This window comes from Hibiscus syriacus, unplaced genomic scaffold, assembly GCF_006381635.1.
Source record: "Hibiscus syriacus cultivar Baekdansim isolate YM2019G1 unplaced genomic scaffold, ASM638163v2 tig00111036_pilon, whole genome shotgun sequence".
Classification (NCBI taxonomy): Eukaryota; Viridiplantae; Streptophyta; class Magnoliopsida; order Malvales; family Malvaceae; genus Hibiscus; species Hibiscus syriacus.
In genome coordinates, this window is record NW_024062963.1 from 252,358 (window position 1) to 270,984 (window position 18,627).

At 35.8% G+C, this 18,627-nt stretch overlaps 2 protein-coding genes across 2 annotated transcripts; both read left to right on the top strand.

Annotated features, from left to right (window-relative positions):
* The first annotated feature begins 11,429 nt into the window (after nt 1–11,429).
* Nucleotides 11,430–13,215, top strand: LOC120151266 (polyphenol oxidase, chloroplastic-like). The gene has a single exon (XM_039163778.1). It carries the CDS (start codon nt 11,430–11,432, stop codon nt 13,164–13,166), a length of 1,737 nt encoding a protein of 578 aa, XP_039019709.1. The 3' UTR covers nt 13,167–13,215.
* A 2,007-nt stretch (nt 13,216–15,222) lies between these two features.
* LOC120151268 (clathrin light chain 1-like) lies at nt 15,223–17,575 on the top strand. The gene is made up of 3 exons (XM_039163779.1): nt 15,223–15,640; nt 16,720–16,873; nt 17,111–17,575. The coding sequence occupies exons 1-3, from the start codon at nt 15,255–15,257 to the stop codon at nt 17,402–17,404; spliced, it is 834 nt and encodes a 277-aa protein (XP_039019710.1). The 5' UTR covers nt 15,223–15,254; the 3' UTR covers nt 17,405–17,575.
* Nucleotides 17,576–18,627: the final 1,052 nt, after the last annotated feature.

Genomic DNA, 18,627 nt, shown 5'->3' on the forward strand with positions numbered 1-18,627 from the left:
AGGACCGATACATAGCGGCGTTTTTAGGATACAAACGCCGCTAAAAGATCGGTATATAGCGGTGTTTCTATCCTAGAAACGCCGCTAAATAACAAAGAATTTAACCAATTTAAAAATTATGTTCGATTACCCCAAATCTGTTATTTCAACTGTTCCATTATCCAACAAACAAAACAGCAATAACATCAAACTATATATCCATAACAAGCAACATCAAATCCAATATAATAAATAAAAGTTTTCATTACGTAATATAAGTTCAGTTAAACACGGTTCAATAACATTAACAGAATGCTCATAACATAAATGAGACTACGATGGTGGATTCTGAGGTTGCGTTTTTTGTATCATCAGCATCATATCATTGAGTCGTTTTTCAAATTCTTCATATCTCTGCTGATATGCTGCTTTTCTCTGTGCTGTTACTGCCTCTCTCTGTGCTTCCGTTGCTGCTCTCTCTGCTTCCCTTGCTTCATTTTCCGCTTTCAAGTTAGCCATTTGTTGATCCATCTCAGCCAACTTTTCTTTTAAACGACTAACTTCTAATTGGGAAGATCGAGACTATGATGACATGTACTGTGATGAACTGGATCCAAAATATTTGGTGGGAGTAACGAATGATCCTTGACAGCGCACCCGACCATATCTTTCAGGACCCAAAACGTCATTAATAGCTTGGTTTTCAATGTCATCATCATTAACAATACCATGACGAAGCAGTAGCATGATACTCCGCCTTTTTCTCCCTCAATTTTTCCTAATAATAAAGTGCATAATTAATTAAAATAAAAAATGTCATTGTACAAATATAAATAAAGTCAGGTAAATTTAAAACATCTTAAAACCCAAAAAGTACATTTTCTTAAAAAAGCCAAACCCAAGGTCTTCATACCCATTTTCCATACACCAGTAACCATCACATTCCATACCGCCACTTTTTCTTAGGCATCTTATCAAACACATGGAGAGCATAAGAAATTCCTCCCAATTTTGTACATGAAGATAACGTGGTAGTCCAAGAATAAACATCCGGGTATTTAATTTCATTAAAAACCCTCTGAATGGAAGCTAATAACAACTGATTGAAGAAAATGACTTACCTATCAGTGGAAGAACAAGAAGCTGGTGAAGAAGTAAGAACGAAAAGAACCGAACGCAAATGAATCCAGGGAGATGACGAGGGAGGCGAGTTTGAAGATGAAGACGAAGTAGTTAGACTTCGTCTAAGAGCTTTAATAAATTATATCTGATTTTGTTGCTGAAGCGTCGACTCAAATGGGAACCAGAACTGTGGGAGTTTGAAGATGAAGACGAAGTAGTCTGAGAGATTTCATAAATTAGGGCTCGAGCAAATGACAAATTTAGGGGATTTTATAATACTTTGCGGCGTTTGTAAACCAAACGCCACTAAATGACAACTATATTGCGGCGTTTACGCAAAAACGCCACTACTGGATAACTCTATTTGCGGCATTTTTATGAAAAATGCCACAGAAATGCTACTATATTGGGTGAATTTACATAAAAACGTCACAAAATTCCTATTTTTTTTACGATGTTTTTTAAAAAAGCCACTAAATTTTTACTATTTTACGGCGTTTATACAAAAACACCTGTATATCCCCAACTATTATGGCGTTTGTTGCAAAAAACGCCACTACATATTACATCTATTTGTGGCGTTTTCTCTCTAAACGCCGCTACATAACAGATTTGATGTAGTGCATCTAAATGACAATTGCGACGTTTATATTAAAAACGCCGCAAAGGAACTACTCTATTGCTGCGTTTTTTTATGAAAACGCCACTAAGTAACTATTATATTGCGGCGTTTATTAAAAACGCCACCGAATAACAACTCTATGGCGGCGTTTGTATCCAAAAATCACTAAAGTATAACTTTTTAGCGGCGTTTTTTACTAAACGCCACAAAATTAAGAGTATTTTACGGCGTTTTTCTAAAAAACGCCACTAAAATATTATTTTTTACCGGCGTTTTTGGATACAAACGCCGCTAATAACCTTTAATTTACATAATATTAGTTCATTTTACAACTAATCATTTCTGCTCTGCATCTACTAAATTCACTGATATATGTAGTTTTATATAAGTAACAACAACCATACATTTGAATTAAAACATAAGGTATGCATAAAAATGCTTAACAACATAATACATTACAATTTAAAAACATTAAAGCTATGCATAAACAGTCTTCACCATATTGTTCAGTAGAATTTAGTTTTGGTCATTCGTGGGGAAAGAACGTAGGAAAGCTGTTTTCCTTGTTTGACGACGCATCGTTAAGTTTTTCGTCCTTGTAAACTCGATATGGATAAACTCTTCATCCATTTCACCAAATAAATCTCCTACCTCCGGTTCACCAAGAAGAGTCCTTGCGCGCTTCAATGCTTCACTTGAAACAGATAACGACCTTCCACCTACAGTATGAAACTTGATTGTAGGTGGCTTGCGAACTGAATAAAAATTAAAATAAATTTAAATATATGATATAAATGTTTACTTGGAGTAACAGTAGAGGCAACTTCATCTTCATTGAGGATAGATATTGCTTTTGCAATTGAAGATTCTTTCAACACCACAGAGTTACCAAATTCAGTTATAAACATCGGGTATTTATCCACTCCTCTATAATCGTTCTCAATAAGCTTTGAAGATCCTATATGCGTACGATCTATGACATTTGACTGAGCGTAGAAAAATAAATTATAGCGGCTGAAAGATTCATAGATTATTACCTTCAAGAAGGAGATCGGCCATGGAAGGGTATAGAGCAATTGGAGTTCCTTTCGGGTCATCATCGAGTTTCGATGGCGAGACCGGACCGATATCCTCCAACGATAATTTGATCCATCATCAGAGCAAATACGCCATGTAGACATTCCGACGATAATTTCTCTTAGTCAAGGCAACACCTGCAAATACGTTAGCTATCTGGGTTTTCCCCATTTTCAGAAGGCCAAAAAAATGAAAAAGATCATTAATGATAAGAGGGATCAAACCGTGCAATTGTGTTATAGTTCTTCGGTGAGAGGCCCAATTTGGTCGTCGGGATATACAAATGATGACGACGCTTGGAATTGTTTGAGAGCTGTTGTTGTACCATAGAAGAAGCTTTGAGGGAAGAAGAGTTTAAATGATTTTAGGGTTCAGGTAGAAGAAAATAATGACTATATATTTAACATTTTGCGGCGTTTATACAAAAAAAACCACTATTGATTACACTATTGTGGCGTTTGTTAAAAAATGCCACTATTGATTAACACTATTGCGGCGTTTGTCTAAAAACGCCACTATTGATTATACTATTACGGTATTTGAGGAATAAACGCCACTATATGTGTAATATATTACGGTGTTTTTGGTATAAACGCCGCTAATTTACCACTCTATTCTGGTGTTTTGGCTAAATCGCCACAAAATTTATACTCTATTGCGGTGTTTGTGGTATAAACGCCGCTAATTTACCACTATATTGCGGTGTTTTGGCTAAATCGCCGCAAAATTTATACTCTATTGCGGCGTTTGTGGTATAAACGCCGCTAATTTACCACCCTATTGCGGCGTTTTTACAAAACCGCCGCTATATGTCAACTCTATTATAGCATTTTTACTACAAACGCTGCTAAAGTATCAATTTGTGGCGCTACGATTGTAAAGGCTGCTATATGTTTAACTTTTATGGCGTTTCCTCTCCAAACGCCGCTACATATCAGTTTTTGTAGTGATTATGGTTCCCGTTGCATGTGTCTCAGTATTCTATTATCACATGGATGGTGATTTTGAATCGACTAGATACTAAAGATGGGTTACGTCGCATAGGGTACCTATCGAGGAGCTATGCGTGTTGTATAAGGAGGCGTCGAAGTCAAACAATCGTTTGTCCTTCGGATGTTCGTTTTCAATTGCTGTTTGGGAAATGGTTCTTGACCATTATGGTGTTCGAGGGGCTGGGTCTGAGTGGGAGCATATGCTGGGATGGGTTGTTGCTTCGCTTAAAGGTAAGTCCCATTGTGTTCTTCTTTTCAAGATAGTTTGGAATGCTTGTATATACTTTAGAGGAACGTAAAAGACGTTGTTTTAGCAATAATGTTAGAAATGATCATGATCTTATTGGATTGATTCGTAAGGTTGTATAGGAAATTTTTGTTAGATAAAATATAGGCATACATAGTTGGGCAACTTTTCATTTTCTTGCACTTTGTTAGTTTTTTTGTATAGGGTTCTGTTGGTGTTATAACAACTTTGTTGTTGTTTATGTTTTGGATATAATACACACATTTTATCATAAAATAATTTTGAATCGAAAAATACTTAATAAATATTGTTGCCATGCAAAATTTCATACATACACTACAGCAAAAATGGTTTTTAGCGACGGATGTAGCGGCGTTTTTACTGAAAATGCCGGTAATTGTTTACATATAGCGGCGTTTTTGAACAAACGTCGTAAAATACTATACTTTAGTGGCATTTGTATAAAAACGCCGCTAAAGAATCGTAATGTAGTGGCGTTTTTATACAAACGCCGCTATAAACTAGTATTTTAGTGGCGTTTTTATACAAACGCCGCTATAGACTCGTACTTTAGTGGCATTTTTACACAAACGCCGCTATAGACACGTACTTTGTGGCGTTTTAATACCAAACGCCGCTATAGACTCGTACTTTAGTGGTGTTTTAATACCAAACGCCGCAATTGTCATATAACCTAGTGGCATTTACGTAAAAAACGTTGCTACTGAACACTACTTTAACATATCGAAACAAAACCCTAATTTCATAGATTCAGTCTGGGCTAGGTGTGTTCAAATCCAATCCAATCCAAAAAAATAACCGAAAACCGATCCAAAAAATCGATAACTGAAAAAAACCGAAACCGATTTAGTGTGTTTGGTTTTTTTTAAACAAATTGATCGGTTCGGTTCGATTTCGGTTTGAAAATCCGGAACCGATCCAAACCGAACCGAACCGATAATTAATTATCTCCAACGACACCGTTTCATGTTTCTGGGCAAAAACTAAAACCTAGCCATTTCCCAATTTACTCCGCCTCTTCTCATCCTCCTCGTGCACACCCCAACCTCACTCATAAGTCACAACTCACAACCCCTTTCTCCAACGACACCCCTACCTGCTTACTGTTCTTATCTCGAAGGAAAATCTTGCAAGGTATTATTTCTTTGCTTCTTACCCTAAAGCTTGCTCCGATTTTTGGAGTTTTATTTGTTTATTTGTTTTGAGATAAGCATGAAAAAACAAATGAAAGCCATTTTTAATCGTTTTTATGCAAAAACCTGCACTATCATCTTCATAATTGAACGAATGGCAGCAGGAAATTTCCAGATCCATGTTAGTATTTCATTCACTCATGGGATTTTGCTCTAAATTTATAAAATCTGTTTTTCTTCATGCTCCTGCAATCTTTTCCCCATCAGTTTGTGAGCGTACCTTTTAAGTATGATTACATGAGCAGATTGGATTTCCCATCAGTTTGTGTTCTTTATTAATTTTTTACAGTAGTTTGGATATTGGAATACTATTGAGAACGTTGATTCAGGGTGGCATTTAGTTACAAATCCGTTGATTCAGGATATTGGGTTTCCCCAAGCCTTTTGCTTCGAAACAAACTTCAGATTACAGGAAACTTGAAAGAACTAAACAAAAGGTACAATAGATCCGGAGGCATTTAGTTACAAATCTGTTTATAGGATATTTCCCTTTCTAAATCAGCTAACATTCTTCATCGAATGTCTAACAAAACAAACAAAGATTAACATACAATACACCAAAGCCGAAAAACATTGACACCCATATATAGATATTCGAAGTCACCTTAAACAGTTAAACAAAGCTAAAGGCTTTTATTTATGATCAGTGTATGGAATCTATGTTCTTACTGAGCTCCTCGAGCTTCTTCATCCTCAAATTTTCGCTCACTCACAAGCTCCATAAACTTTGTTTAAAGTTATGCATTAAAGGATAGTTTTCGGTTTTTAACTTGCCGGTTTATAATCTGTTCTTCTTACATCGCGGTTGGGTGGTTTAATGTGCTCAAAGGTGTAGGTATAGTTGACCTGATGAATCAGCCTTTACAATCTTTATGTTCGGATTTTAGTTGATTAGACTGTTTCTGATCTGTCTTATGTAGTTAGGTTTGCTACTGTGTTGGTTTTACCCTTTAAAGTTATGCATTAAAGGAGAGTTTTTGGATTGTAACTTACCTGTTTATAATTCGTTCTTATACTGTGGCCTGGTGGTTTAAGATTCGCAAAGGTGTTGAGGATTTTGCTACTGGTTCCTACTAATCACTGCATTTGCTTAGAAATTCTGGTTGCTACTGGTTCCTACTTGATTGCACATGTATCAGTGTGTTCTATTTCATTAGTTAGCATTTGCCTTACATATATTATCATCACACTATTTCTGATTGGTTGACATTTATACTTATACCATTAGTACATAGAATTACATTTAATCAACCCATTTTTTTATTTTTCAGTTCTGTTCTGTTTACTTGGTACAGTCAAGGAATTACATTTAATCAACCCTTGCAACATGGAAGAGGTAGTCATTCATTCCCTTAAGAACACAAGTTAATGGTGCTTGCTAATTGATGTTTGCTGAAATTAGTATGCATGTCACTTGTTTATTCGATCGATCTTAGTTTAGGATGTGAAATGCTGAAACTGTTTGACCCCCTTAGGCAGTGTTGTTGCTTTGAATTATTTTGAAAAATTAGAATCCAAAAACCGCACAAATCCAAACCGAATCAAATCGCACTTAATTGGATCGGATCGGATCGAATTTTTTTTAGAAACATCCAAACTGATCCAAACCGCAAACATTTATACTTTTGGATTGGATGAATTTTTAACCAAAAACCGATCCAAACCGACCACGGACACCCCTAGTCTGGGCATCGAAATATATCTCCCATCCCTTTTATCTCTTCGCATCCACTCTCATCCTTTGATCCTTCGACCTCCATTGTTCGATCCATCTTCCCCTTACATTCAACCCAGATATCTCCATTCTTTTCATTCCGCTCTTTCATTTCTGCCTTTTCATTCTATCTTTTTCAATTTTTTTTATTTCAGTAATTCCTTTTAGGATTTTTTTGTGTGATCGATCATGTCGAAGGATCCTTATCTGTGTATGTTTAAAATTTATATCGAATCTGCATTGTTCAATCGAAAGAATCGTGTTTTTCTTCTGCTCTTAGGGTTTTTTGGTGATTTCTTGATTAAATTGGCTTCTTCTAATGCTTGTTCTTGTATTAAGGGAATTAGATTCGGTTGAAATGTGCTGTCTGGATGTATGTGTTATTATTCAGGGAAATAGAATACAAATTTTTTTATCTTCTCTTTTAACTTGAAACTCGGGCTTTTCAGAAATATTTTTCAAAAGGTGGAGGCGTCGGTTATAGTCTCTTTTCTGTTTTCATATAAAGATATAATCCTTGAAATTCTAAGTTATTTCTGAATCTCTGTTTCCAAGGTGGAGGCGTCGGTTATAGTCTCTTTTTCTAATTTCTGTAAGCTTAGGGGTTTATTTTGTTTACTAAATGTGAAAGTTCTGTGTATTTTTAAAGGTTTGGAAAATCAAATGGGAGTGAAGGTAGAACACTGATGTCACTGTTCTGGATTGTGATTCGTCGACTAGCTGAAATCGAAGAAAGAATGGTATTTTTCTTTTATTATTATGATTAATTTTGATTTGATAATCAGGGATAATTTGATTGTTTACTTTGTTTAAGAATTTGAAGTTGTAATTTGTAGCTCAAAAGTCAATTCAAAGCTCTACATATCAATAAGGAAAGATTTTCTGTATTGGATTTGGTAAATTTGGTTGCGGCAAAGAATTGATTTTTCTGTGGTTGAAATCTAGAAAACACGGGGTGTTAGTCTACTCTTTATCTATGAATTATTTCTAGTTTGAGTAGAATATAGTATGTTACCTTCAACATACCAACACAACTATACTGATCATTGAATCAAAGCCTAGGAAATAAACAAGAATAAATAGAAGCAAAAATCAATAGAGACAATATCATGTAGTATATTTTATTCTACAAAACACATAAGCAAAAGGGTTTGAATAACTAGAAATTACCGGTTTGACATGAGCGACTGGTGGAGGATTTGTAGTCCTCAATTTCTCAACAGATTGATAATTACCTTCCTAACATTCTTCGTGCATAATCATTAACTTCTCTGCCACCTGTAACAAGTCGTTTTTTTGGTGTACCGGTAGGAGAAAGTTTAAAATTTGAGGTTATTGGCTTATAACTATGACAACAATTCAAACTGATTCTTAACTCAGTTTTTGTAACACAATTTGCAGGTCAAGGATTTGACGGGAAAACTTCAAGAGATGACAAATTTTTGTATTGGTAAGCATGACATAAAGATTTTGTTAGTTGAGTATTTATCATCTCTTTTAAAAAATTTATTGATAATCTATTTATATCATTTATGATATTGATCTCTAAAAGCCTCCCATTATAATATCGGGAGTTCTCACAGGTTTTCTTATTCGCAGAAATTGACACCGACTCCTTGCTAAAAAAATGAGTTGGCAACTCTAGATGAGACTTTGAGAACTGCCAATAATGTTGTTATACTTGTCATAAATGCCATATCAGTTGTCATAAGTGTCAGCATTTCTTTTGCCTTGTTGGGTTGGCTCTGAATTTTATGCCATGCTTATATCATTGGTAAGCTCTGGGAATTCTCCAGGAGATGCAAAGAAAACTCATTGATGCAGTTCGTGATAATATTAAGGTGTTTGGAGTTTCAGAAGTTATAAATGTGAGTTGACCTGACATTGCATTTTGTTCTAGTTACTACCCATGATTTTATTATTACTCAACCCTTTATATTCTGTTCTTAAATGCTACTGACACTTTTTTCTCGACATCGGTTGAAATTTGAGGGACTTAGACATGCATGCTTTCTTGATCCAAAATTATAAGATTTCATTGCTTATCCCTCTTTTGCATTTCCTTAACTTTTCTAAGAATACAAACTTGCTCAGATTCTTGGGAAGTACAAAGATGCAAAACTTAGATTTGGAGTTGGTTACAACATCAGAACTTCAATTTCGCAAGCTATGCATGACTGCCCTTTTATTGGTGCAGGGGTAAAGGTATTATTAAGAAAATTTTAATGCAGATGTGAACATAAGTTTCATTTGAAATGTTGAGATATATGTGCATGCATGACTTTTTACTTTATGTTGTTTAAGTGCTCATTCACCCTATTTCCTTGTCGGTTCAAACTTCAAACATAAATGTTTTTCCGATTTTCTTTGTACGGGGCAACCTACTCCTTTTATTTGTTGCATGTGTCACATTAAAGTTTTGACCATTTCATTTTTGGACGTAGGAACTCGATGGCATAGTTATATGTGTTGTTGCAAGTTCTAATGTTATCAGCGATGACGATTTGCAAGCCTTTTTGCATACATTCCGTCAAACTACAGAGTACCCAAAGGACATTATTATATCTGTATTTCATGATCCTAAGCTGGAGCCCAACCTTCTAGTCACAACAGTTGTTATCTTGGGGTAAGAATTCTAACTTCTAAAAGTAAGATGGCAACCAATACATTATTAAATTTTTTCTTTATGATGACATTTTTTACATTCTTATGTAGAATATATTTTAGTTTTCATGGTTCCTGACTTCCTGTTTTTGTTGTTTGTTGCAACATCTTTTTTCAGTTCTCAATCACTCACATGTATGTTATGAATGCAAGTTATGCTGGTTGTTTCCTTTTCTTCTTAGTCTCATCTAAATTATTGTAATTGCAGTAATCTTGAAGAACAAACTTCAACAAAAAGCGGCTTCTTCAATAGACTGGCACAACGTTTCCCATTTGTTTTTAATCTATTGAGGAGAGATCATTCACTGTCAAATGATACTTTCAAATAAGATGTCAAGACGATGAATATGACAAATTCCAATGAAGTGGGAAACAAAGTAGCTTTAGAAGGCATATCTGGAGGTTATGATGATGACGCTAGTGAAATTGAGGATGTATCGAACAACAAATCCATGTATATCTACACTTTGAGGTTCAATTGTAACTCATTTGTACTTTAATGTCTTTTAAGGTTCTCTCTCCATAAAAAAACTTTAATTTATTTTGTTGTTAAGTATTTTTCTTTATGTTTTTTGTCTCAATTAAAATGTATGGTTGTTGTTAATTAGATAAAGCTAGATATAAATTTAGGTGATGTATAACATAAATGAAATATGCAAAATCAATTAATATTAGCTAAAGAAAGATAATTAGCGGCGTTTATATCCAAAAACGCCGCTATAGGTCTGCCTTTTTGCGGCGTTTGTGTTCAAAAACGCCGTTATAGGTCTGACCTTTTGCAGCGTTTGTGTCCAAAAACACCGTTATAGGTCTGACCTTTTGCGGCGTTTGTTCTAAAAACGCCAGTATAGGTCTGCTCTTTTGCGGCGTTTGTATCAAAAAACGCCGCTATAGATCTGACCTTTTGCGGTGTTTTTTCTAGAAACGCCGCTATATATCATAACTTTTTGCGGCGTTTGTTCCAAAAACGCCGCTATAGATATCGACCTTTTGCGACGTTTGTTCAAAAAACGACGTAATAGATATTGACCTATTGCGGCGTTTTTTGTTCTCAAACGCCGCTAACTTTAGCGGCGTTGATATTGCTGGCGCTTCTTGCGGTGTTTTTCCTATCGCCGCAAATACTTTTAGTGGCGCTTAAAAACGCCGCTATAAGACTAAAAACGCCGCTAAAACTCTGTTTTGCTACAAGTATATGACTTTAATTCTATGAGAAATCAAGTTTTAGAAGTTATGAATTTTAGCAAAAAAAGGACGATTGAATTGAATTGAATAATACGTTTATATTATAATGTCAAATTTGTTAGGTGACGTGAGGCCTGTTTTTCTGAAAAATATATAGTTGGGCGACTTGTCGTTTTCAAGCAAAAATGAGCACACGTTCATTCGATTTGGTTTTATAGATCAATATTTAAAAAGTATTAAATTTAAGAAAATTTCTTGAATTTAGGTAAAATAAATTCAAACCAACTTAAGTAATTACCTCATATAATTATAAGAATCTAAAACATATTATCTCCTAATCTTATTAAGAAAAAGTTGGATTAGAATACGTAAGTCAAGATAGATAAAACATCAGCCATATATTTTCGAATCAGATTAAAATAAGAATAGAGAATTTTCATCAAATACACTGAACAAAATAAAAGCTGGGAACTCTCAGCAAAAATTGTTACCAATTGGCTAACTTCTTATCGGATAATTCATCTGATCATATTCGTCAACTACGAATATTCAAACCCTATATTTCGTTTATAAAATGCCATGCAATATGTTCAAGATTCATCACCAAGCAGCCATGGCTTCCCTTTTCCCATCTTCATCGTCCACCACCTCAACCACCATTCCCACGTCGATCACCTCTTCCTTCTTTCCGAAAAGATCCCAACTTTCCATAATCAGGAACCCAAAGCATGGAGTTTCATGCAAAGCCGTTAATGGCGACAAATTTGATCGAAGAGATGTCCTCATTGGCCTCGGTGGTCTTTACTATGGAGCAACTACCCTCGGAGATGCAATGGCTGCACCGGTTTTGGCCCCGGATTTCGAAAAATGTGGCCGTGCGGATGTACCCGAAGGCGTTGGATTGACCGATTGTTGCCCGCCAGTTTCGCGAAAGATCGTCGACTTTAAACCGCTGTTGTCGAATTCACGGTTACGAGTCCGACCGGCAGCGCATTTAGTCGACGACGAGTACGTGTGGAAATATTCCAAGGCGATCGAGCTTATGAAAGCTCTACCGGATGATGATCAACGTAACTTCATGCAACAAGCTAATGTCCATTGTGCTTATTGTGAAGGTGCTTATGATCAAGTGGGGTTCCCTAATCTTGAGCTCCAAGTTCATAGTTCATGGCTTTTCTTCCCCTTCCATAGATATTATTTGTACTTTTTCGAGAGAATTTTGGGTAACTTGATTGATGATCAGACGTTCGGCTTGCCGTTTTGGAACTGGGATTTACCGGCCGGTATGCAAATGTCCCGCATGTATTCGGATCCGAACTCGAGCTTATACAATGAGCTACGAAACTCACGGCATTATCCACCAACAATGGTGGACCTCGGTTTCAATGGCAACGACGTAACAACAACAAACAAAGCACAAATACAAAGCAATCTTAGAATCATGTATAGGCAAATGTTTTCAAATGGCAAAACGCCTAGTCTCTTCCTCGGTGGACCTTTCCGAGCAGGCGACGAGCCGTATGGAGGCTCGGGTTCGGTTGAAAACGTGCCACATGGACCTGTTCATGTATGGTGTGGTGATGATAAGCAACCAAATGGTGAAGACATGGGAACATTTTACTCTGACGCGAGAGATCCTATTTTCTACGCTCATCACTCGAATGTGGATCGGACGTCGAGTATCTGGAAGACAATCGGAAACCGGAATCGAAAAGATTTCAACGACCAAGATTGGCTTAACTCGTCGTTTCTCTTCTACGACGAGAATGCGAATCTGGTCCGTGTTAAAGTCCGAGATTGCCTCGACCATCGACGCTTGGGTTACGTTTATCAAGATGTTGAGATTCCATGGCTGAAGGCAAAGCCAACGCCTTCCCGGAAGCAGCCATCAAAGGGCGGTCCAGGGATTGCATTAGCAGCAGAAATCAATGAACAAAAGCTCGTTTCCGGCAATGAATCATTCCCGGTCGTTTTGGATAAAACCGTGAGGGTAAACGTGGAAAGGCCGAAGAAATCGAGGAGCAAGAAGGAAAAGGAAGAGGAGGAGGAAATACTGGTGATTGAGGTGGAGTTGAAGGGAGATTTGTTCGAGAAGTTCGATGTTTATGTGAACGTGGAGGATGAAGCGAACATCGGACCCGACAACACTGAGTTTGCGGGGAGTTTTGTGAATGTTCCACACAAGCATAGACATGGGAAGACATTGAAGACATGTTTGAGATTGGGGTTAAGTGATCTGTTGGAAGATTTGGGAGCTGAAGACGATGATAGTGTTATGGTTATTTTGGTGCCAAAATGCGTGAATGGAAATGTCAAGATTGATGGCATCAAGATTGAGTTTGATAATTAATCACTTGTTATTGCTCGCTTGGAATTTGAGAAAAATCGTTGTTTTTTCTCTGGGGAAGATTGTTGATTTTTCTTAGTTATCCTACATGTTACATGTAGAAAATTCAATTAAAATTTCATATTACTTAATATACTTGTAACATATTTCAAACAAATAGTTTTTTATTTGTTGAATCAATTTTTTTAATAGATTTGTTGAATTAAATTTAAAATCTTACCATTTATATAAAATTATTTGACGTCTATTTAAAATAAATATGACAAAAAATAAATAAATATGACATGCCGATGAATTTAAATTGTTAATACAATTAAAACTAAATTATATATATGAGGTTAGGATTTACTTACACCTAGTTAAGATTAAACTAAAAGTTTCATATATTTTCAGGATATTTGGATGATGAAAAATCAAAATGTGAGATTAACTCTTTGTTTTATGTTTTTATAGTGAATATATTTTCATTTCCTACTGTTATTTTCAGCCTTTGATATTTTCTCATCCAACTATCCTAAAAGTTATAAAACTTTTTATTTTTACACTATGTAAACAGATCATGTCCCATATATATATATATATATATGTGTGTGTGGGGGGACACCTTTTTAAGACCGTTGAATTGAAGGAAATCAAATGCTGAGATTACTTCTTCTTTCAGCGAATATACTCATTTACTATTGTTAATCTAAGTCTTTAATTTCTCTCATAAATAGTTCTTAAAAGGTATAAAACTAAAAAAGTTTTGGAAAATAAATATGTGTACCAATGTAAAAAAATGAAAGCAGTCAGCAAAATAGTATGTTATGTATTATAAGTACATATGTGGTTGTGTTCAGGTTTGAACTACCATACAGTTCCAACTTCCAACATGACGGTTTATATATAAATGCTTAACTCCAGGATATGTCAAGAAGATACCTTCAAGAGAAATTTTTGACAAACAAGCTTTCTCCAAAATCAGCAAAGCTATCCATTTCGGGCTTAACTCGGGCCTTTTTAAATCACTATCATCCCCACATTATGACTTCATTTCGTTGCAACTAACAAGAATGTCTTCAACTTTGGAAATAATGGCAGCAGAGCTCGAATCCAACACTTCAGTTGTATTCCGTGGGATGCCGACATCCTTGTGTAATGCCAAAAGCTTATAACCTATTTTTCCAGCTGTTTTCGTTTCTTTAGCAGTGGGGATGACTGGCTTCAGCAATTTAAGTAGAAAGAGAATGCAACTAGGTGATTTCAGGAGACTCTCATCTTGACCCTGACATAATAAATTCATAGAAATATTGGCTTTACGTCTTTGCCAACATAGAAATTGTACCTATTAGTTATCTCTCTCAATGCGAACGTCATTCCTACCCTTCCTCAAACCCTCTCCCTCCGCTCTCCTCCCATTTTATCATCGGTACGAGAGTTTTATAGAAGCTTTCATCATTTTCTTTAAGACGTTTCTTTTCGATATAATTTGCTTTTGTTTATTATTTTGTCATTGTTGCATTTCATCAAATACATTGAATTCTATTATGTTAATAGAATCATTAGTTGCCTTCAGTTCCAAAGTTTTACTCTAGATTGATCCGGGTCTGACTTTTGTGGGTGAGTCTCTCAGCAGAAATTTTCTACATTCACAAGGACTCGAACTTGAGATATTGCATAATCCATATCAAGCTCTTTAAGTTTATTTTTATAAAAGTATACTCATTAAACGACCTTAATGATTATTAGTCAAGAGATTTATTGTTATCATTTGATATTTCATAGTCCAACACCATATATGTAAGGGTATGGGCACTCGTTATCAGAAAGTTGAAAATCTTTTTGAACGGATACTATATTATATTATATTTCACTCTAAATTTATTAAAAAAATATAATTAAATGACATAATTGATAAAATTTATAGATAAGTAAACAAAATAGAACTTCCCCTATATTTATTAACTATACAAGTAATTTACGCTTACATTAATTAATGATTCAATTTATTAATAATAAATCAGGTTGCATAAAATTCTGATTCTGCCAAAAATAAATAAATAAATAAAGCATTCTCCATTTCAATTACTTCCTCTGTTTTCTTAGACAAAGATGGCGTCATTTGATGCGTTCGGAATGGAAGGTGAAGAGATTCACACTGCTCCCAATAACCATCCTTTTGAAGTCGATAAGGAGAGCTACTCCGATTACGGTGCTTACTCCAACTTCACCGGCAACGATCAGAATTTTCCTATGGATGGTGGCAATGTGGCGGTAGATGTCGGTTCCTCTGCTGACATTTTCGGTTTCGGATCGTCCGATCCCACGCCTGCATACTCGCAATCTCCTTTCGGTACTGCGATTCCTGTTGAGAACGGAAATGGAACCAATGGATTTGGCGTCGGAAACGGTGATGTTTTCACTTCTGATGGACCGGTGCTCCCTCCTCCTACTGAGATGGAGCCTGAGGAAGGCTTCGTTCTTCGCGAGTGGCGGTGGTGAGTAGTGGTTACTGAATCGCTATATTTGTTGGCTTTTGTTGTGTGGATTTGACCAGATCTGTTGGTTTAGCAATGCTTCTCAGCTTAGATCCGCAGTGCTTTCGATTCGTATGCATAAATTCTGCTTTTGCATTAGTTGAATCAATATTTACTCTTAATACAAATTTCTTAAGGATCCTTTCGTGTTTTTTTGATCTGCCATGGTTTTAACTATTGCGTCAATTAGCCTATTGTTTGTTCGTTTCATTTACGTTAGCTATGAAATCCAGATTCATGATCTCTCTAATTACTAGTTGAGGTTTCTAGTGTTCGATTTATGTTAGTTGGCTTTGATAAAAAAAAATTAGGAATCCTTTAGACTGTAATTTTAGCTTCTATGATCGCATGCCATTAGCCATAGATTTTTACAATAATTGATGTAGAAGATCCAGATCCCCATTGAAGTTCCCAACCAGGAGACGTTGGAATAGCATTGGAATACTGTGTCATTTTATTGATATCATAAATTAATAGCCATAGATTCTATGGTTTGCATGTGGGCCTAATTAGTGTAGAAGATATATTGAAGCTGAGAAAAAATTAACGCACAACTCAATGGGCAATAACACATTGGGTGATCGAAAAGGTAAAAGAGTAAGTGGTTGTCAAGACTTGTGCTCGAAAAGTCGAAAGCTCTTGTATAATGTTAAAAGCTTGAGCTATATGAACCTCTTCGTTACTTTTAGTTCTAGAGACGATGCTTTGTAATGAACTACAACATTTGCAGCAGTTATTGGTTTCTAGATGTAAAATTTCCCTTTCCCAAGTGGTTTATGTCCTATTCGTCCATTGTTGAGTCTTTTCATAGCTGATTGTGCGTGATAGTTTAATGACATTATAGAACACTTGGTTGTGTTCGTCTTCAAAACATCTATGAAATATACGAGTAACTTATCCTATGTCAATTCTATAGTTTCTTTGGCTGTTCATAAATCATACGTGTGTATGTGTGTGTTTATTATACATCTATGGATTCCATTACTTGTTAGTTGGCAGCCAAAAGAATTTATTTGTTCATATTTGATTTCTTGCTGCAGTCAAAACGCAATCGTGCTCGAGGAAAAGGAGAAGAAGGAGAAAGAGTTGAGAAGCCAGATTATTGAAGAAGCCGAGGAGTATAAGCAAGCATTCTATGAGAAAAGGGGAAAGACAATCGAGACCAACAAAACTGATAACAGAGAAAGAGAAAAGGTAGCGTCTCTCATATTCAAATTCATGCAATTAATCATAGATTCAATTAGTGTTCGCAACTCTATATTACGATTGTTAAATGGTGGTTTCAACTCTCTGCCATCGCTATTTACCAGAATTGACTGCAATGACATTTATCATGTCTGCAAATTTGATAAACATGATGTGATGAGAAACCGTCTTCAACTGCAGTTTAGATATTTGATGTTGATACTTGATATTTTGGACTCGGATCAGGTGTACTTGGCTAACCAAGAAAAGTTCCATAAGAACGCGGACAAACAGTACTGGACAGCTATTGCAGAACTCATTCCTCGTGAGGTCCCTAATATCGAGAAGAAAAGAGGGAAGAAAGACAAAGAGAATAGGCCCTCAATAACTGTCGTCCAGGGACCGAAGCCTGGAAAACCAACTGATCTTTCAAGAATGCGGCACGTTCTTGTGAAGCTTAAGCATGCTCCCCCTCCTCACATGCTTCCGCCGCCTCCGACGAAGGACAGTGAGGATGGAAAAGATGCTGTTCCAACTTGATCGGTATCCACAGAGCAAGTGGCACCAGCAGAGAATGGTTGTGCCTCTGAACACGATGCTACGGCTACTAAGGACGAATCCGCCACAGAACCAGAAGCAACATCAACAGCCTGATTGTTTGCAATACATTTACCAAGGTTCATTCTTCCCCCAATTTTTTTTCTATTTTCCTCAAGATTTTGATTCTTTATCGCATTCCGTATTACCATAGTATTGGTTCTCCGTACATTTCATAGAATTGGTGGTTACATTTCAAAATATCATTTTATGTTGATTGTTTTTTTAACTTTTTGGGCTTATTGTGTTTATGCAATTCCCTGCCTTTTCAGTTTTCTCAAGTGGTTCGGTTAATTCAGTTTTCGTGATCAAGTCAGCTTTCTCGATCAATTTCTAAATTTCATAATTGAATCGATTAATGTATGAGATGATTATGAAACTCGTCCAATCAGATTGATGTAGAGATGGTACTTACCTTTCACAAAAATCTACTGGACGAGAGTCCCAAAATGTATGTGCTTTATTTTTCTGAAAGGTGGGAGAAAAGATACAACTTTTTTATTAATTTATTTAAAATTTGAGTTTGAAACTCATGGATCAACCCCTTTTAGTTAACTCGGGACAAATCGATAGATCTATAAGAAATCTTATTTAATTGGATATATGGTAGGGTAAAAGAACGGGACATAATTGGTTAAATCTATTAATTTTGAGAATCAACTTAATTGTTTGGTCACCCGTCAAAAGCATTGGTTCCTCCGACTATACAAAGATCTCTTCACACAAACAAAAAGATGGTACTCTTGCGCACTACAAATTTTCGAGTAATCAAGAAACGAGATTTGGGAGATGGATGTGTCGGTTCATATCCAAAGACAAAACCCGAGTTAAATAAACTCAACATTGTCGCATTTGTACCGAGATTTTGACACCGTAATTCATATTATATTTATAAGCATACGATTAATAGGGGGAAAATGCAAAATAAGACGCTCAAAGTTGGTTATTAATGCAGATGTTATTATCAACTTTTAAGTAGTTCTTTTAGGGAGTACAACATGTACTTATTAAGATAAATGAAAAAACTTGCCATTAATATTAAGAAATGAGTTTACGAATTGATACATTTATTTTTTATAGAATTTGATCAAAATCCCTTTCTTTAAAACAAAAATCAGAGAAGCAAATCGGGTGAAAATATGCTAAGCGGGAACTCTTCATTTGTT